At 43.3% G+C, this 20,655-nt stretch overlaps 1 protein-coding gene across 3 annotated transcripts; it reads left to right on the top strand.

The window, feature by feature from the left end:
• Nucleotides 1–4: 4 nt before the first annotated feature.
• Nucleotides 5–19,762, top strand: LYPLA1 (lysophospholipase 1). 3 transcript variants are annotated; one of them, XR_004486048.2, is made up of 10 exons: nucleotides 39–248; nucleotides 1,040–1,071; nucleotides 7,257–7,322; nucleotides 9,148–9,195; nucleotides 10,998–11,068; nucleotides 13,416–13,489; nucleotides 14,831–14,932; nucleotides 16,244–16,420; nucleotides 18,004–18,108; nucleotides 18,755–19,762. XR_004486048.2 is itself a non-coding variant. In XM_004275013.4 (9 exons), exons 1-9 carry the CDS (start codon nucleotides 180–182, stop codon nucleotides 18,055–18,057), a joined length of 693 nt encoding a protein of 230 aa, XP_004275061.1. In that variant the 5' UTR covers nucleotides 5–179; the 3' UTR covers nucleotides 18,058–19,762. The 3 variants fall into 3 exon arrangements, 1 of the variants encoding a protein (XP_004275061.1); XR_004486047.2 differs by having other exon boundaries at nucleotides 18,713–19,762; XM_004275013.4 differs by having other exon boundaries at nucleotides 5–248; nucleotides 18,004–19,762.
• Nucleotides 19,763–20,655: the final 893 nt, after the last annotated feature.

The raw sequence follows: 20,655 nt of genomic DNA, 5'->3' as shown, positions 1-20,655 counted from the left end.
GGCGGGGCGGGGCGGGGCGGGGCACGGTACGGCGAGGCGCGGCGCGGCGCGGCGTGGGCGCGCACGCGCCTGAGCGCGCGCCCGTGGGCGGGCCGGACTCGGCGCTTGCACCCCCTTGGGCAGCGGCTAGGCGCCCGCTCCGCCTTCCGCTTCCGACGCGCGGTCGGTGGAGCCGGTGTATGTGCGGCAATAACATGTCGGCTCCGCTGCCCGCCATCGTGCCCGCCGTCCGGAAGGCCACCGCCGTGGTGAGTGCGGCGCTGGGGGCCTCGCGAGGGGTCGCGTCGCGGGCCGGTGGGCGGCGGGCCGGGGCTGGGACGGGGCGTGCGGTCCGGGGGGTCGGGCGCGGTGGTGGGCGCCGCCCGGCCGGGCTGTGTGCGGAGGGGGCGGGGTCGCGGCGGGCGGGCGGGCGGCACCGAGGCCCAGCGCCCCCGGCCCCGCATCCCCCGGGCCCTGCGCGCGGATCCGCCCCGGGACCCCGGAGGCACCCGCTTGAGTGGACGGCGCCCCAACTCCAGGTGGCTCTGGAGCACGTTGCTGCCTTGTCTGTGCATGAGGTAGATGCCTTGATTGTGTCACCTTGCACCCCTGTCCTCAGTTAAAGAAGTTTGAAGATTTAGTGTCCTTTTCGATCAGAGGTGCTGTTCCTTAGGAAACTTGTGCGTGAGGATCTCAAACTTACTTTTAGCCGCCGGAAAGCTCCCTTTTGGGATGGAGAAATTATACTGTACGCGTGAGAACTTTCATGGTTTGACCCTAAAGAGACAAAACGATTTTTCTTGGAATGTGATCATTTGCCCAGAAGCCTGTCTAACTGGGACCTCTTTAAGTGCTAAAATCCCACGTTAATTATCTTAGGAAATGCACCGAGAGACGTTAAGTGCTTTTGCCCCTTACGCGAGGTCTGTAGAGATTGATTAACTTGCTGAAGGTAGTGTTCTGTGATTCCGGCCTCCACCTTAACTGGGGCTCTGGAGTGTGTAACATTCCGCTGGGTTTATTTAGGCATTGCTTACTCATTGTTCCTCTTCCGTTCTAGGTGATTTTCCTTCATGGATTGGGAGACACAGGGTAGGTACCATTGTTAGTACCCTAATGAAACGGGTCATGCAACTCTACACGAGCAAAGAATTCTAGGATTGTATAAAAATAGATTGATAGTCATATTTCGTACAGTCCAGTCATGAGATAGAATCCTTTCTTTTTTTGAAAACCCCCAGAATTTTCCCCTCATCCTCTTATTTTGTCATTCTTCACCTTCTCTGTCTGGAACATATTAAAACTGCAAACTCCTCCTTGAGTTGCCGTGTGTAGTGGATACCAGAGATGGGAGGTATGTTTGTAGAGATGCAAGTGACAGCTTTCCAGAGGAGGTAAAATTTCAGGGCAGGTTGAGAAGAACTAGTTGATTTTGATAAGTGAGATAATAGCAATGTGAACATTCTGAATGAGAGCTCCGATGTTCCCTTAAAAGAAAAAAATCAGTTGAAGGGCAGGGAATGCAGCTCAAAGATTTGTTTGGAGGCTTATCAAACACATTCTGTTGTGCTAACTGTAGCCACATGGTTTATCTTTCACTCAGTCTCTTTCTATATTGAGAGCTTTTTAAAATTTAAATCAGTGGTTATCTGTTTGAAACTTCGATCAAATTATTGTTATAACATTGTTACAAAATTGAAGAATTAGAGGAAAAGTGAAGATAAATTTTGATAAGATAGCCAAGAAACTATTAAATCTTCGCAAGGAGGCACTGGGCCAGATTAATTCTTGAAAGTGATTCCTAATATCCTTTTATGCCTCCCAAGTAGAGGTACATGACACATGCCTTGCATGGAGTTATGGGAAAGGTTATAGGACTGTTTCTGGCCATCAGGTAGTCCTATGAAAAGGACAGACTTACTTTACTATTTATTTATTTTTCTAAACAGAGGTTTTAGAGGAGCTCTGTTTTATCACCAAACCCTTCTTGATGCTGAGACCCAGGGAGGATCTAGTTCACCTGTAACTTTCCCAATAAAGAGAGCTTCAGGGTCTGAAGAATCAGTCCAGGGGGTAAAATCTTCAGTTGTAGAAAGATTCTCTGTGGACCCCAGTTTAGCCAGATTCTTTAGACCAAAGTTAAGAGTGAAAGTGATGAAAAAAATGAACAATGTGAGATTAAAAACACCAAGAGCAGCCATGACATCTTGACTAAGAATTAAGTTTATATAAAGAAGTAGAGGTCTCCAGTTCTGACAGTATTTACTTTGGGGGAGGGCACGAAAGAAAGCTGACGCTAGATTGCTTCCATGAGCACATGACGAAATTCAGAACCAGCCGATCTGACAAGTGGCAATTCAATGTTTGAGTTACTTTTTGGAGGACTAAAGTTCTTTTGTCAGGTTACCGTAGAGGATGATAGGGATTAAGCGACTCAGCTATGGAAATGGGCAGCTTTGCCTTTCTTGGTTAAGGTTCTTTTTTGCAGGACCAGCCAAGGTGTGTGCTGTCTGGGAACTTGGGTCTTGCAGTCTGTGTTCTCATGAAAAGTCTCTGATGGCCAAATAAGATTGGGGGACCCTGTATAATTCTATATTTTCTCAATTCTAATATGTCATTTCCCCCACATTTTTATGTTACTGAGATGGGTATTCATCTTACGATATGTGTGTTTATTGTGGTGGTGATTTTTTTTTTTTTATAAAAGGCTTTTTTTCAGTGGTGCCACTTAGATTATATCTTAGTGTCTAGGAAATATGTTACGGCATAGTCTCCTCTAGAAGATTTACTGGGTATGCACTAGCATGTTTAAAGCTCTGGAAAGTTCTGCAGGAAACACATCTGACCACAAAATTGTTTCTATGCATAACATGTATAATAAAATGTGTTAGTTCAAACTACATTGCCTAAGATCAGTTTTCCTTCCAAAATAAAAACAGCTTGTCTTATGATTATGAAAATGTTACATTTGTCTTATAAAAAAAATTCAAATACAAATATGCTTGAGAAGAGAGTGAAAAACAGTTGAACAACCCAGAGATACATATTTATTTTTGATAGCATTTTAAAAGTGTTTTATTTTGAAATGCTTTCAAATTTATAGAAGGGTTGCAAGAATAAAACAGATTCCTTAAAACCTTCTACTCAGATTCACTGATCTCTATCGAATATGTTACTGTGTTTGCCAAAACTTGGGAGAATAAATTGCCGATGCCATGATTCTTTATTTCCAGACTTCAACATGTATCTCCTAAGAACAAGCAGAGTCTCTTATGTAACCACAGAAAATTACCAAATTCAGGAGATTCAGCGCCATTTAACATTGTTATCCGGTCTAGTCTGTCGTCTAACAGACCTTGGCAGCTGCCCCAGTCGTGTCCTTTGCAGTAATCCTGTCCGCCTGCACTTCCATCCCAGCCGCACTGCGCTGAGCTGCTGCAGCTCTTCAGTCTCTTTTAATCTGGAACAGTCCCTCGGCTCTTCTTTGGCGTTCGTGACATGGACGTTTCTGCAGGGATCAGGCTGGTCCCTCCATTTAGGTTTATTTGACATTTCCTCACGATGACGTTCAGCTTGTGCATTTTTGGTACGAACACCATGTACATGGTACGGCCTGTTCATTGCATCACGTCAGGAGGCACGTGGGACGGTCCGTCCCATTACTGATGCCGACCTGGATCACGCGATAAAGGTGGTCTCTTTCTTCCTCTGGGTCTCTCTACGGCACCTACTCTCCCTGTGTAGGTAGAGTGAGTCGTGGGGAGATGCAAATCGTACATCAGACTTTCACCTGATATTTTTCGCGTCTGTGGATGATTCTTGCTGGAGTAGGTTGTTACTGTGATGTGATTTTCTAATCCTGCCACTCCTTTGATGTCTATTAGCTTGCCCCTCCCCACTTGTGTAGTTTGGACTCACAGATTTACTTCGAGGGTTACATTCCCTCGTTGTGTTGTCATGTAAAATTTTTAACTACTTCTTTTAAAATAACTTCAAATTTACATGAAGGTTGCAGAAATAGTATTTAGAGGTCCTTCTACCTGTCACTCAGATTACGCAGTTGTTAACATTTCTCACACGCTTGAGAATAAGTTGCAGACATGTTGCCTCATGACTCCATAGAGCTTCAGTGTGTATTTTGTAAGTACAAGGACATGGCCACCTAGCCATGGTATAAGCATCAATCAGGCCGTTAACACTGATCTGTAGCTACCATCACATCCACCAGCCCCACTTGCCTTTCCCTGGGTTGACCCAGTGGTGTCCTTTCTGGGTCCAGGATCTCAAGTTAGATTGAGCTGTCATGTCTCCTGAGGCTCCTTCAGTCCTGAGCAGTCCATTTTCTTGTCTTTGGTGACCTTGACACTCTTCCCCTATGGGCCAGTTCCTAGGTAGGATGTCCCTCAGTTTGGGTTTATGTGACGTCTCCCTTTCGGCAGGGACACCGCAGAGGTTGCTGTGGTGGTCCTGGGACCACACTGTGTTGATTTTTGTGCCTTTGCTGATGATACTGTGTTTCATTATCTGGTTAAGGTAGTGTCTGCCAGGTTTCTCCACAGTAAAATTAATAAATATAATTGCACTTAAAAAGTGTTTTGTGGGGAGATACTTGGATTTTATGAAAATATCTGTTTCTCACCAATTTTTCACCTGTGGATTTAGCACCCATTAACGATTGCTGTCTGGATCTGTTATTGTGATGGTTGCCAAATAATGCTCTTTTAAAAAATTCCTTCATTTGGTATTTATTTGTTGGCAGTCTACAGTATTATTTTCAATCCTCTCCTTATTTGACCTCTCAGTAAGATCTGACCCACTTAACCACTTCTGCCTTTGAAACTTTGTTTTGTAAACTTTTACAATCTGGCCTAGAAAAATCTCACACAGATGGGCGATACAGACCAGCGAAGCCTGGAATATACGGAGGGGAGGGAGGGGTTTCCATGAAGAGGGCCTGGCTTTCTCCTTCCCCGCTCCCCTTCGTCAGAGCTGTGCTTTCCGGTGTCACGGTCAGCTGTGAGGGGAGGGGGTGTTCCCACGCAAGAAGCATGACTATGGGTGGGGCACCTGGGGGGAGGCAGGTCCCAACCTGCACTGCTGGCCCAGAGTTGCCAGAGCTGAAGCCAGCTTTCTCGCGGAATTACGAATACGGGAAGGGGGACCGACTAGGAAAAAGCCTGTGGTGTTGGGCTGGAATCGAGGAACCAGTGTACTCAGACTTTTTAACAAGTTCCCAGACGGCAACACATTTTCGAAAACCACTGGACTGAATGAACTGTTTGAGGCCACACTTCTAGATAGAGACAGAGTTGGGGCTAGAACCCAAGACTGCTACTCGTTTATTATTTACTAAAGTATTTTCCTTTGTTGCTTGTGCTTTTGTCTTCACGTCTAAAAAACCATTGCCACGTCCAAGGTCACAAAGATTTTTGCATGTTTTCTTCTAGGAGTTTTATAGTTTGATCTCCTACGTTTAGGTCTTTGCTATATTCTGAGTTAATTTTTGTACATGGTGTGAGGTAGGAATCTAACTTCATCCTGTTGCACGTGGGTTTCCACTTATTCCAGTTACTTTTGTTGAAAAGACTATTCCTTCCCCATTGATTTGTTTTGGCACCCTGTTCAGAAATAAACTGACCATAAATGTGAGGGTTTATTTCTGTATTCTCAAATCTATTTCATTGATTTGTATGTCTTTTCAGTGTCACAATCTTTATTACTGTTGCTTTGTAGTAACTTGAAATTGGGAAGTGTGAGTCCTCCAACAATACTTTTTTTTCAATATCGGCTGTTCTGGGTCTCTTGAGTGTCCAAATGAATTTTAGAGTTAGCTTGTCAGTTTCTGCAAAGCCAGCTGTGATTCTCATAGAGATTGCATTGACTGTGGATCCATTTGGGGAGCACTTCCATCTTAAGAATATTAAGTCTTCCAGAATGCAGGATGTCCATTATATAGATCTTCTTTCATTTCTTTCAACATGTTTTGTACTTTTCACACTAAAGTCTCACATACACACACACACGAACCCACATGGAAACACACATATGCACATGCATGCACCCATATATAACTTCTAGAATAGTGCCTGACTCAGTACAGTGTTACATAAGTGTTAATGTTCATAATGTTACTAAGTTTTCTGTATTTCCTTAACATTTTGGGGGAAGGTGGATTAAAATAGAGAAGTAGTTAATAGAAAAGCATTTAACATTTATTTCAAAACTATTTAATCCAAAAAGGTCTTAAGTTACCTTTATTTTACCCTCTAATAGAGGTAAAATGTGGAAAGTATCAGGTGTAATGTCAAGTGTAAAGACACAGGGAGCTGTATGTATGTATAGTATCATTCCATTCTTGTGAAATCTGTATCTATTTCTCAAGTGATATGCATGGAAAAAGTTGGAAGGAAATACGTAGAAAGATTAACTGTTTATTTCTGGCCAGAAGGATTTTGATGACGCCTCATATTCTGTTTTGACCATATATATGTACATATACGCATAAGGAGAGAACGTTAATTAAAGTTACTTTTTCAACTTCTTTTCTTTTTTTGGCTGCGTTGGGTCTTCGTTGCTGTGCGTGGGCTTTCTCTAGTTGTTGCGAGCGGGGGCTACTCTTCGTTGCGGTGTGTGGGTTTCTCATTGCGGTGGCTTCTCTTGTTGTGGAGCATGGGCTCCAGGCGTGCCGGGCTTCAGTAGTTGTGGCACGTGGGCTCAGTAGTTGTGGCTCGCGGGCTCTAGAGTGCAGGCTCAGTAGTTGTGGCGCACGGGCTTAGTTCCGTGGCATGTGGGATCTTCCCGGACCAGGGCTTGAACCCGTGTCCCCTGCATTGGCAGGTGGATTCTTAACCACTGCGCCACCAGGGAAGTCCCATAGGTTGTTATTTTTAATGGTGTAGTAAGCATGGAGAAATATCAGACAGCTGCTTTACTTTACTCCTCTGAGAATTTTTTCTTCATATAAAATGAATTATATCATGTCTTGCCTACTTTGTTAGGCACATTGTTGGGAGGTTATAAAGAGATTAAAAAAATGTATTTTATAAATTATAAAGCCCAGTGAAGTATATGCAAGAGAAAACACTGCTCTTCAGGAATCACGAGAGATCATTTTTATCCGCAGGTGAAGCTGAAATCATAAGCTTTGGGTTGTTTCTAGATTGGTGGTGGTCTTTTAAGGGGTTGAAATTTACCCTCACAGATTTACTCTTCTGTTATTAACTTACTGGAATTTAAAGCAGTATCTAATGGCGTTATTCATGTGGTTTCTCCACCAGGCATGGGTGGGCAGAAGCCTTTGCAGGTATCAGAAGTGCCCACATCAAGTACATCTGCCCGCACGCGTAAGTGTTTTCAGTTTTCAGGCTTGGGATTCAGAGTCTGGAGAGGAACAATCGTGATAGCTTTACTTTTCCAGCAAAGCATTTGAATATAATTAATTTTTATCTTTTAAATGTTCAGCTTCAAAATAAAGATTAGTAAGTTCTGTGAAACTAAAATGTGTCCTGGTTACGTTGAATTTTTTTCTTATCCTTTTTGTTGAGAAATTTAAAATAATGCTCTCTTGGAGATCAGTTGAACTCACAGCCAGAAAAATTTTTGTAGACATACAAGTGCTGTTAAGTTCTCAGGACATCCATGAGCTCTCTCTGAAGGGGATTTACCTATCAGGTTTGGGAGAAATCTCCACTACCTTGAAAACACGCCTAAATTTGATCAGTTCGAGGCAATGTGATGCAGCGTGGAAAGAGCACAGACTCTGGAGACTGTTAGGTTTGGTTTTGAATTCTGAAGACATTTGTCGGTGTCAGAAAGAAACTAGTAAGTTTTGAGCAAACTCAGAAAATCACTAAGATGAGCAAGTCTTAGGTCAAAGTGTGCTGAGAAGCAGTAGCCATGAAGAAACAGGTGGGGTGAGATACATGCTGATAGCTTAGTAATTCATCCTCGGAAGTGGTCGTAGCAGCAGAGTCGATAAATGTGAAAGAGGAAAAATACGAGATTATGTAAGAAAACATCCCCCCTCTTTTTATCCTGAAAGGGTTGCGGTGTCCTTATTAATCTGACTCATGCCAGAGACAGAATTCTTTTTTTTTTGTCTTTATTGGAGTATAATTGCTTTAAAATGTTGTGTTAGTTTCTGCTTTATAACAAAGTGAATCAGCTATACATATACATATATCCCCATATCCCCTCCCTCTTGCGTCTCCCTCCCACCCTCCCTATCCCACCCCTCTAGGCGGACACAAAGCACCGAGCTGATCTCCCTGTGCTATGCGGCTGCTTTCCACTAGCTATCTATTTTACATTTGGTGGTGTATATATGTCCATGCCACTCTCTCACTGTGTCCCAGCCTCCCCTTCCCACCTGTGTCCTCAAGTCTGTTCTCTGTGTCTGCAAGACAGAATTCTTGATGGTGTTGGAATTTCTGCTACACTGTTATTGGCTCCAAGATTGAATTTAGTTTAAGGCTATTTCCCAACCTAGGGAAGTTTATGTTTTCGTGGAAATTTTGCTAAGATTTTGTGACCTCTAAGGTAAACTTGTTTCATGAGTCAGGAGGATGGTGGTGAGATGTAGTTAGAGTGTATTTGGTTTTCTTTCCTTTTGTACCTAGCTGCATTCAGGTTGTCCAGCAAGTTTTTCATCACAGAATTGAGTTGGGTATAATGGACACTTAGGCAAGACTTATATTTCCCTTATTTATTTAGAGGTCTCTTAAACAAGCAGGTACATAGCTAAGAACTAGAAAATAAGCAAAAATGTAATTTGAGCCTATGGGAATTGATGTCACCATTCCTGTGCAGTAAGTTGCTTGTGTCCTTAGCCCCTTAGTCAAAGTCTCAGAAATTTCCATCTGTCTTGGTTACTGTTTTCCTTCTCGTGTCTGGTTTGAAAGTATCAAATAAAGATGTTGAAGAAGGAAGATGTTGTTTATTCGCCAAGCTTAGTCCATTCCAGCTGCGGCTCTGTCTTGAGAACCATTTGGAGGGTGTGGAGAACAGAATTGTGCAGGTGTACGTGCAGTGAAGCAGCTCATCTATTCAAATTGTAGCATTCAATTTTGTGAGAGCCTCAAGTAATCATCTTCAGTTGATGGAATTTATCAGGTTTTGTACTTTGGTATACTATACTTATTTTTCCTTTTCTTTTTCTTCCCCATGTAGACCAGTTATGCCTGTAACATTAAATATGAACATGGCCATGCCTTCTTGGTAAGTAAGACTTCACTTATTCAATAAGAACTTTTTACTTATACTTTTTTTTTTAATCAGAAGTGCTTTTGCATATAGCAATTTTTAATTAATTATTTTTAAGTTGCAAAGTTATATAAATTTAACCTTTATTCGACTATTTCAGGTTTTATATGTTAGATTTGGGGTAAATCTTAAGGAGCTGCACCAACAGGTAGAGAAACAGGAGAGAGTGGGTGGATAGAGATACCGCAGAGAGCACCTCTCACTGCTTGATAAACCTTTGTTGATTTCAGTACCCAAACGTGTTCGTGTGCCCGTGTGGCATCCACTCTGGTGAAGCCGTGGCCTCTCCACCTCCCACCTTCTCGCCTTCCTGGAGAGCTGGCCAGTTTTTAAGGAAAGCAATTCCTGCTGAGCCCTCTCGAGACATTCGTGATGTCAGGCGTTCCCTGTGTGCTTTACAGTCGGTTCTTTGTTCTCTGAGCCACTTACAGACCATGCTTTCTTCCTGCTGCTCTGAGATCTGCCGTCAGGTCTGTTCAAAACTGATGACTTTGACACCTGATTCCTATTTCCCTTTCCCCTCTAGCTCCTGCCACCGTCTTACCTTTCAGGTGACTATGGGATCCAATGTCAGTGACCCATTCACAAGCCTTGACCGGCTTGTCACTTCCTGGACTCTTCTCTTTCCGCTGATGTTTTCCTCTCTCAGCTTCAGGCACCCACAGCATCCCCTGGGCTTTGTCGTCTGGAAGTGTTCCATCTCTGAAGGCACTTACTTCAGACCTGACTGTCAAGCGTAGTTGTTCCCCCTGGGAGTTTGCTCCCCCGTCTCTGCACTGCCTGTTGAGGCCTCGTGGGGACTCCAGCCTGTCGCCACCTTGTCCTCTGCTTGTTCCCACTCACCTCTAACCCACCCTGCACCTTCGTTTTTATCTGCTGGACATTGCTTGGCAACTTTTACAGGTTCCTGCCTACCCTGACCTTTGATTCTTCCACCTTCCCGCTCTGGCACAATTCCTATCCAGAAGCAAAGTTTCTACCTCACGTTGCTCGAGACCATAGTGGAAGCACCGAGCGGGTAGTGAGGTAGTCGGGGCCAAAGGAGGGCCCCAGCCTCCGGCTTGAGGTCGCTGCAGTGCGTGGTGACGGGTTTTGCAGAATGTGGATGGAGGTGGCCTGTGTGCAGTAGGTGTGGGCCGCGCGTGCGCAGGTGCCGTGGTGAAGTAGCTCTTTCCAGACGGCTGACTTACGATGCACTAGGAGGGAAGCGAGGGGCTGGAGTTTATTCCAAAGATCTTAGGGCTGTGGTTTGAGACTCCTGTCAGGCGTCAGGTGGGACTAGGTCATTCTCCAGGTGTTTCTACCTTAAAATTACATGGTACTGTGACTTTTTAATACAATCTGTATCTAGTTGGTGTGAGGGGAACTTACAGGATGTCACATTCACGCATTTAAGTTGACCGTTTGGCCTCCAGAGACAGTTTTTTTTGTTTTTAATATTTATTTATTTATTTTGGCCACGCCGGGTCTTAGTTGTGGCATGTGGAATCTTTTAGTTGCGGCATGCAGACTTCTTAGTTGTGGCAGGTGGGATCTAGTTCCCTGGCCAGGGATCGAACCCAGGCCCCCCTGCATTGGGAGCACGGAGTCTTACCCACTCGACCACCAGGGAAGTCCCCAGAAACAGTTTAATTTGAGTTTAATGTTCTAGAGAATATCTTTGGTTAGCCTTTTTTCTCTAAAATTACCATCTTCTTATCAAGAGTAGATATTCTTAGAATTGAATGATTCTTTTAGAATTTTGCCTTATTTTCCAGGTTTGACATCATTGGGCTTTCACCAGATTCACAGGAAGATGAAACTGGAATTAAACAGGCAGCAGAAAGTGGTAAGTAAGAAAAGTTTTATAGTAGATTCAGTCGTGCTGTTGTTGTTGATGGAATACTACATACTATGTAAACGCAGGTGGTGCTGTCCTTCCTTTCTGACGGCTCACTGTCTTGTTTGACTCGTTAATAATGGCCCGTGAAGGTGAGGCGTGTGGGGAGGAACGGCACTTGTCAGGCTTGAGTGCTGTCGGATGCGTCGTTTTGCTTTGACTGACGTAGGCCAGTGGAGAAAATCGCAGCATGGTTGATGGCTGTGACCAGTTATTGTCATTAAAGAGATTTGAAATAAGGACATAGATAAGGCTACCAATGATGTCATGATATATAACGAAAATTATGGTAATGGTTAGTTTTAGTGAGGGGCCCCTGCTCGAACACTACTGGACCTGCCAGGCGATTCCTACAAATCATCTCACTGGGCACTCCTGTAACGGTATGAGCTCTGCTTTGCAGGGTCTCCAGTCACGTCCTCGCTTATGAACATGGTAACCCCGCTTACTTGTGGGGTGAAAACATAAAGAACACTAACTTACCGGGAGAAGTCTGGTTTTAGCCCATGCCCAGAAGCACGTGTGTCTTTGACTCGTATGTACTGCAACATTGACAAGTAGACAGCGCGGTGGCCAGGCCGGCCTCCCTCATGACCTGGGTGATGACTTGGTGGCCTCGATGCAGCAGGCCTGGCTGTGAGGCGTTCGTTACAGACGCGAGGTGATAGGTACCCAGGGAACCCTGCACGGTCTTCCTATTTTCACATTTGTTGGAAATTTTCAAAACTCATTTAAAAACCAAAAACGGTAGGTAGGTTCCTTTTTAAAAATCTTTTTATTTTTTAGAAGAACTCTTAACTTTAAGACAGGGAAGATGCATTCAAAACATATTGGATATTAAGGAATGTCATACCAAGGACACTGACTTTTAGGACCATCGAAAAGTGGATCAATGCTACACTCCTAGAGCTAGGGTTTTGTCAACCTATAATAGAGCTCGTGTCAGGTCTGGGGGTGGGTTGTCAGGGAGGGTGGGCCTTGTGGAGCAGACGGCCAGGCCCAGTGGGTTGCAGGGTGAAAGTCCCTTCCCCGGGTAGGGTTGGCCCGTGGCATTCTTCGTGTCTGACGTGATGTCTGATTGGAGAGAATCGGGTTGAGGCCCAGAGTTAGGAATGAGGGGTGTCTCCATTTGGGGCCGGGAAGATGTGCCCGTGAACAAAGAAGAAAGGGCTCGGGGTGCGTCCAGGGCCTGGAATCAGGACCCGTCACTCCACAGCTGACTGTTGTCACCATACCTGGTTTAACTTTATCTCAGCGCTTGGTGTAACCAGAGGAGTGAAGCCGTTTGAAACGGAGGGAAAGTGGCCCCAGCTCCCTGCTCCTCCCCAGCGCAGGGCTGCTGCTGCCCACCTGCATCTCCTTTCCCGCCCAGGCCCTGCATTCCCCCTCAGTAAAGCCTCAGGCTTCTCAGCAAGGCTTTCACCTCTCTACTCCTGTCCTCTCCTCTAGCCCGTTTTCCACACACTCATCAGGGTACCACTTGCTTTTCAGCCTATTCTAACTAAGAACTAAATTTATACAAAAAGAAAAAAACGTTTAATTTGGGCTTTGGGGTTTTTGCAGTGTTCTAATAAAAGCAGGGTTTTGGTAAAAAGGAAATATAAAGTTGGCAAGTTTCATCTTAAGAAGATGAAACTTACACATATGTCAAAAATGAGAGGAGATGAATTTGTAAAAGGTGCAGTTATCAAAAACATAGTATTATAAAGAAAAAGGAAATTCTAGGAGTTAATCAAGTAGTACGGTTAATGATGCATGTCAGAGTGTTTTGCAGAAACCAAAGAATTCATTTGATTTTTCTCCCGCATTGTTCATTGGCTATAGGGAAAAGCGTACTGTGTCTTCTTTTCTTTTTTTTAAAATAATATAGTGAACTGTTTAAACACCGTCAGTCACAAACCATGTAAACTACTTAACTACCTACGATTTTAAAATAACAGCTTTTAGGTACAAATGCCTATGGTTCATTGAAGAGAAAGAACTGTAAAATGTATATGAGCAGAATGGACCATGGATAAAGGACTATCCGTACCCATCTGTTGATGCGAGAAAAAACTTGTTTACAGATTATGCAACAAATAATTGAACAGTTTAAGTTTAAGTAACAGCTGCAAAATCTTGAGTTTTTGAAAATCCATTCTAGTTTTGTATTTTAATAGAGTGCTCCAAGTTTTTCACTTGTTTTGACCTTTAATATACTTTGTGGTTTTCTGTTATTAATTTTTTTCCTATTTAAATTATATCAGTGGGCTTAACTTTGAAAGTATTGGTGATTTAACTTTTATGTTATTTTTAGTAAAAGCTTTGATAGACCAAGAGGTGAAGAATGGCATTCCTTCTAACAGAATTATTTTGGGAGGATTTTCTCAGGTAAGATAAAAGTTTGGGTGATATGTCGGCGTCATCAGTATATTTATCTAGAAGTCTGTAGTTTCCATCGTTTTTCTATGGAGGAGTCCTGTTTTTAGAAGATGTTCTAGAATCTGATATATTGCTTACTGTTAATGCTGAATTAAGTTTGAATGGACCAGAAATAATGATTGATTAATTAGAGAGTGTGTCATGCTCTTTTCCTTTTTTAGTTTTCTCTCTTCAGTGATAGCCTTCACCCTATAGATTATGTCTTGAAAGTCAATTTTTTAAGGAAACTGATTGGAACCTGGAATGTATTTTTCTAAAATAGCTAGTACACACGCAGTTAGGCCTGAGTTAACACTCTGTACCTCTCTGAACGAAACTCTGCCTAAACGCAGGTGTAAGTCCCCTTCCCAGGAGCAGACGAGCAATGGAATAAAAAGGTCGAAGACAGGAGAATTCCTTCCCTCTGTTTGTCACAGATTCTCAGTGGTCGAGCCCTGCGGACTTCCCTGTAATCCCGGTGGGGTGAGATCAGGGTAGGGACTCCCACAAAGCGACCCCGGCGCAGGGGCTGTGCTGGCCGCTTCCTGACCGCCACTGCATAGCGCAGGGGCTGTGCCGGCCGCTTCCTGACCGCCGCTGCATCTGTCCTGGTCCCTGGGTCGGGGGTGCTTCAGCCGCACCCCATGTTCAAGGATCCCTCAGTGGTTCCCGTTCTTGAGTAGATGGTGGGGTCGTCCTTGGGAGGGGAGCAGAGTCAGTCTTGGTAACAGCACGGGTCAGAGGGCACGCAGGCCCCAGCATACGGGTGTTGTGAGCTGGCGGCCAGTGCTCCAGAGGTGTCCGCCGCGGGCTTCTTCTCATGAGTTCTTGTTTTGGAAAGTAATACCAGTTTAAGACCAGATTTTGGTCCTACGTGTTTGCTGAGGAGGAGATAGTTACTCTAGGGGACTTCCCTTGTGGTCCACTGCTTAAGACTCCGCGCTCCCACTGCAGGGGGTGTGGGTTGGATCCCCGGTTGGGGAACTAAGATCCCATTTGATGCATGGTGCAGCCAAAACAAAGAAAACAGTAACTATAAGTTCGGAACTTCCGTACGGCATTGTCAGGGCAGCAGCGGGCTCTGCTGTTGGCTGGTTGGGCAGTCGCTGTGGTCTCACGACGGTCTTCACCGTGGAGAGTCAGGTCCTTGTGGACACGGCGGGGCGTGCATGTATTTCTACCAGTTTGCCTATTGTATTGGGCATCAGCCACCCGCTTCGATTTTTTTATGAATGGTGTTGAGAACAAGCATCACTCCCGTTGCTGCCGGCAGAATTTGTGTCCCACTGACTTTCCCTGTTGTCTTTCCAGGGAGGAGCTTTGTCTCTGTACACGGCACTGACCACACAGCAGAAGCTGGCTGGCGTCACCGCTCTCAGCTGTTGGCTGCCCCTGCGGGCTTCCTTTCCACAGGTGCCTGGCGCACGCCTGCAGCGCGGCGTCACTGAGCGGAGGGGTGGCAGATGATGTTGAGGACACCGTCACGTTATGATTATTAATAAATTTAATTTTTTAAAGCAGTTTCAGGTTCACAACAAATTGAGCGGCAAGTACAGAAGGTGTCCATATACCCGCGTCCCCGTCCACGCACAGCCCCCCATCAGCATCTCACAGCACAGGACGCATTTGTTTTAACCAGTGAACCTACGGTGACACGTCAGTGTCACTCAAGGCCCGTAGTCTACATCAGTCACCCGTTTTTAAAAAGAACTGCCGTAGACTTCTGTGATGTACTATCGCTAGGCTTTACCTGTATACTGCACTGTCTCTACCGTGGGTTGCATGGAATAGAATAAGAAATGAGTCCTTAAAAAGAGAAAGGAAGAAAGGGAGGGAGAGGGAAGGAGGAAGGAAGCCCTTACTGTCATAAATTCTATATTTGAAGTCTTTGGTACATTTTAAGATACATATCAAAATTAGGGCTATTCTTTACACATAGAAATGATGTTTTTGAATGCCCAGTATGTTCATTGCTTGGTGGCAGAATTCTAGTGTAGAATGTAATTTCTAAATACTCAACAGTATAAAGCAATATATAGTACACATGGGGGATGCGGGTGTTATTTTATTTTCAAATTCATCCTTAAACCTAGGGGGTTTTTCTTATCACTATATAGTAACCCTTCGGTGTCTTGCACATAGTAAGTGCTGTTTATTAACTTTCTTATTCAAATCAAATAAGAGGGACTTCCCTGGTGGCGCAGTGGTTAAGAATCCGCCTGCCAGTGCAGGGGACACGGGTTCAGTCCCTGGTCCAGGAAGATCCCACGTGCCGCGGAGCAGCTAAGCCCGTACACTTGCTGCAACTAGAGAAAGCCCGCGTGCAGCAGCGAAGACCCAACGCGGACAAAAATAAAAATTAATTAATTAAGTAATTAAATACACATTCTTAAAAAAAAAATAAAATGAAAGAATCAAATAAGAGCTGCAAAGAACATGACTCAGCTAAAACATACTTCTTGTGTCCAGCCACCCGAACATATGATTAGGATACAATGTGTTTCAAGGAACTGATTCATTAGGAAAACATACAGTACAAGGCAGGGTAATCATATGTCCTATAAAAGTCTAAATAAAGAGATGGGGGGGTATAAGGATGGGAGGAATTTTATTTCTGTGGCCAAAGATCACCTGTAACGTGAGCAAGCACGTGTTGTATGTGCCGAGCATGATGCTCCACACGCTTGGATAAATGACCCTATAGTCCTGTTCTGTTTTCTGCAGGGTCCTATCAGTGGCGTGAATAGAGACATTTCTATTCTTCAGTGCCATGGAGATTCGGATCCTTTAGTTCCCCTAATGTTTGGTTCTCTTACTGCTGAAAGGCTAAAGACATTGGTAAATCCAACCAATGTAACCTTCAAAACCTATGGAGGCATGACGCACAGTTCATGTCAACAGGTAAGTGTTTGGAAGCAGTGATTATAGGGACATGTCTGCAACGGTTTGCATGTGATATTTTCAAGATAAATAACATTTGACTGGGGATTTAAAGAAGTTAATTAATGAATTCACATTGAACCATAGGTTAGTAGGACTTAGATCAAAGTTTACGCAACTTAATTCAACAGACATTCACTAATTTCTTATTACATGTAAACACTGTAAATAGTTCAAGGACAAATAAAATCATTTCTTTGTTAAAATCTAAAGTAGTTTACTTAAAATGAAAATTTTGAATAGGGAGAAGGATATATATCCAAGTAACTATATAGAAAGCAGAATGTGATATGTGTTATATTAGGAGTTTTTTAAAAGTGCTCTGAAAAACTGAGACGGGTGATCGTAAGAACGAGGTCAGGATAGGTTTGGAGGCTTGAAAAGGACTAGAATAAAAATCAGTTGCTAAGCATTGAGACAGTCCAAGTTAACATTTTTTGCACCTGTCAGCCTGGCGAAATCATTTGCTTTGGGACAGAGAAGGCAGGTAGTAATATGACTTATCCAGAAAGATGGGGAACCTGGGATTCTAGGCGTTACTGAGAACATAGTTGAGCCCCTGATGATGCATTGAGTCCAGAAAGGGCAACACGCCGGGTACCAGGAGGGAGGAGCTGAAGGTCCAGAGCAGTGGTTCCCCCCCCCCCCCCCCCCCCCGCTCCCGGAGCTTAACAAACACACAGATGCCAGGACTCCAGACTCGGTGCCTCTGAGTCAGCACACTGAGGCTTCAAGGGGCAGACGCAGGCGGCTGTGTGTGTGTGGTGAGACTGTTCACCACACTGGAGAACACTGGACGGACGGTTCGGGGCAGGAAGGGACAGGAGGTGGGGCTGGAGGAGGTGGGGTCGCAGTGGGGGCCACACGGTGGGTGAGACAGGCCACCGCCGTGCCGTGCCTTCTTTCCCGAGTGAGGAGGCGATGCGGGCGAAGGTTCCTGCGTGCTCCTGTGTGGGTCTGGCGGTGGCAGCAGGAGATGTGTTTGAGGGAAGTGAGAAAGCTGGGCCAGACGCGGGAGGTGCCGAGCAGTTTCCTCTGTGGTGGATTCACCTCTGCGTCTCTCCAGGCCTGCCTTGGGGACCTGCTCCCCTCAGCCTCAGCTGGCTGGTTGTGTGTGAATCCTTTGGAAAGGCACAAAGCATCTGGTACTGTTGATTTCGCATCTCATTCTAATGAGGGAGTGTTAGAAGCTGGGCACGGACACTTGGTTGACGGCAGTTGTGTACATACCAAGTCTTCTCTGTGTAGTTATTGTCACTTTTAGACCCCCTTCCTCTCCCCCCGCCACCCCCAGTGTTTTATTTTGTTCAAGCAGTGCAAATGCAGACCATTTTCATAGGACTTCGTAATACGTGAGAGTGATCATTGAATTACGATAATAATCATCGTGGGAAATGTTTTCTAATTTCTATCGGTGCCTCATTTCTTTTTCACCACTTTTTATATAATTGTAGTAAAAATGTGGTTTTAGTTAGTGGTATTTAGTGGGGATTTAATTTCTGATTTGTGTAACTGCATATTAATAATCCCTTTATTCCAAACAGGAAATGATGGATGTCAAGCAGTTCATTGATAAACTCCTACCTCCTATTGATTGACGTCACTAAGAGGCCTTGTGGAGAAGCGCACACCAGCATCATCGTCATAGAGTATAAAGTTTTTTCTGTGCCCGATCTTGAAACCTCTGATGTTTGCAGTGTTAAAATGTTTTGCAAATACACACCAATGACACAGACTAAAAAATCTCCTCATGGGAAATTTATGATCTTTTAAGTTTCTATGTATGTATTTGTATAACATGATCCAGAATATATTAGTATTAAAGTAGGTGAAGCAGGTAGCTTCTTTCTCTCATATGTAATTCAGCAAAATAATAAAATACTGTAACCAGATTTTTTATTACATCACTTGAAAATTATTAGTATGCTTAATGAAAACCTGCTCAGGTATAAATGAGCAGTTAAGACATAAAAGGTCTATGCGTGCTGTGACTTAAGGCTCTGGACTTATTCCCAAATTACTTAGTCACCATGCAGTATCTGTATTTTTATATATGTGTTCATATGTACTTAATGATTATAATGCATAATAAGAATGAGGTGTTATTACATTATTCCTAATAATAGGGATAATGCTTCTAAGTGTCAGTAAAAAGAAATATTGCTGTCTTCAATTAATGGCCCTCTTATTTTGGGGACCAGGTTTTTCTTTCCTGAATATAATTTCTATTTAATACTCTTTTTTCCTCTCTAGAAAAGAAAAGTGTTCTTTCTTCTTTTTTATCCTTCATAACAGACCAAATATTGCCTACTTGCCATGGACGTCTGCTGTCAATATGTGCTGTAATTTGACATTCCGAATCACAGACGTGATGGCACTGAAAGTGTATTTATACTTGTAGAAAGAAGCCAGGCATCCCTTCAAAGTTTCTACACTACTTCTTAAACTGGACCTTTGTCTGCAGCTTAGGCCTGCAGAGTTACAGGTAACGAGGATAATTCTGTGGTTGTATTTTTCTGTAATTAACTGAAAGAATAATTAGGTCATATTCTAGTATGTTCCGAAATATTTAAGACTGATCTTACAAACTGTAATTTCTAAGATGATTTGTTCTAAGATGATTCTTCTCATAGCGTAGAGTTTTAGTTTACTTATTTTGCACATATGTTTGAAACCGACTGCTGTAGGAAATGAACAATCCATTTGAAAAATTTGCTTTACTTTTATCTGCCAGTGGACTTATTTGAAATTTTCACTGTAGTCAGAGAGGATCTTTTTAAGTTAGTTTCTGTGCAAACATGAAAGTAGCAATTATTTGATTTTAAATAGATTTTTCAGATTATTGGTTAACATTATTTGAAAACAAGTTTATGGGTAATAAAAGCTAGTCAGAACTCAGTACATATGGTGTAGTTACCACCCAGTTTAATATGTAGCAAAAATGTACGCCTGATATTTCTGAACTGTTGTTAATTTTTCTGCTGTATTCCAACTGACTAGAACACCGTTACGAACGCATCTTTATAAATGGGTGCTACTTGATGATGGAAATGATTTCGTATGGACAGCGTAGGATGTTAATAATGAAGCCATACGTTTATGTCTGGATTTACAGTTTTTAAACAATCATTTACTAAGTCATTTTGCTTTTATCTTGAAGAATGTAAACTGTTGTTTCACTTACACAAATCAGCAAGATCTAATTTATGGCAAGAAATAGATTCCATTGAAATGTGCTGTAACGTGGGAAAATGTAAATCTTTTTCACGGTTTCTATCAATGTGAAATAAAATGTAATTCTGACTTTTCCGTGACTGGCTCTTTGGGAATATGATTTTTAACATTTGCGTTTCCTTGGAATGGCTGTCTGTAAGGAAAAAGAGGAAAGCGACAGTGTAATCCCAGGAACACACGTTGAGAGGGAAGTTTGATGGTGGTGTGGCCCCCGCCTGGCTCTCTCCAGGCGGGGCCCAGGCTTCCTATTCCTCAGTGTTATTAACAAGCTGAACAAATCTTCAGTTTGATTTTCAGTGTTCCTAACCTATTTAAGAAGTTTGGTGTTTCGCTCTGTCTTTTCCTTCCATGTAGTATTCATGGGATTTTTTAAAATTCGTGTCATAAATCAGTTATCCAAGTAGTTTCTTCTCCTTTTATCTCACTGCTGATTTCTAACTCTTCCCAGGAAGGAATCCCGTCTGTTCTGCCTCTTAAGCAGTCCTTCAACTTCTGCTTTTGAATAAAGTGACAGCTCCCCTTTTTGTGAGGCTGCTTGTTCCATTTTGGGGTTGCCCTCGTGGTAAGAGAGTTCTGTACTGTAATGCTCTCTTCAACAGCTCTTTTTTAGATTTATCCTTCTTCACAGCAGCATCATATTTCACGTGATAATCTTTGATTTCATCATCCTTTTGAAACTCTTGGTTCACAATCAGATGTAGTCAGAGCATGGTATTGTTTACGTCTGTCGACAGGTAACGACAGTGTCTATGTATGTGAGTCATTGGGAGGTTTGCCTACTGCTGAAGTCCTTATTGCTACTTTTTAGAAGTAGATACATGACACCCTCCTAACAACATACCATTTTATTCGTAAAATTTACTAAAAAGTGAAAATTTGTTTATTCGTTAAGTACTTAATATATTCCAGGCAGGCACTGTACTAAGCATTTTATATCCTTTACTCATATAATCTTCACATCA

The sequence above is a fragment of the Orcinus orca genome, chromosome 17 (assembly GCF_937001465.1).
Source record: "Orcinus orca chromosome 17, mOrcOrc1.1, whole genome shotgun sequence".
In the NCBI taxonomy this organism is placed as follows: Eukaryota; Metazoa; Chordata; class Mammalia; order Artiodactyla; family Delphinidae; genus Orcinus; species Orcinus orca.
Note: the sequence above shows the minus strand (reverse complement) of the source record. Positions and strands in the feature narration are given on the sequence as shown.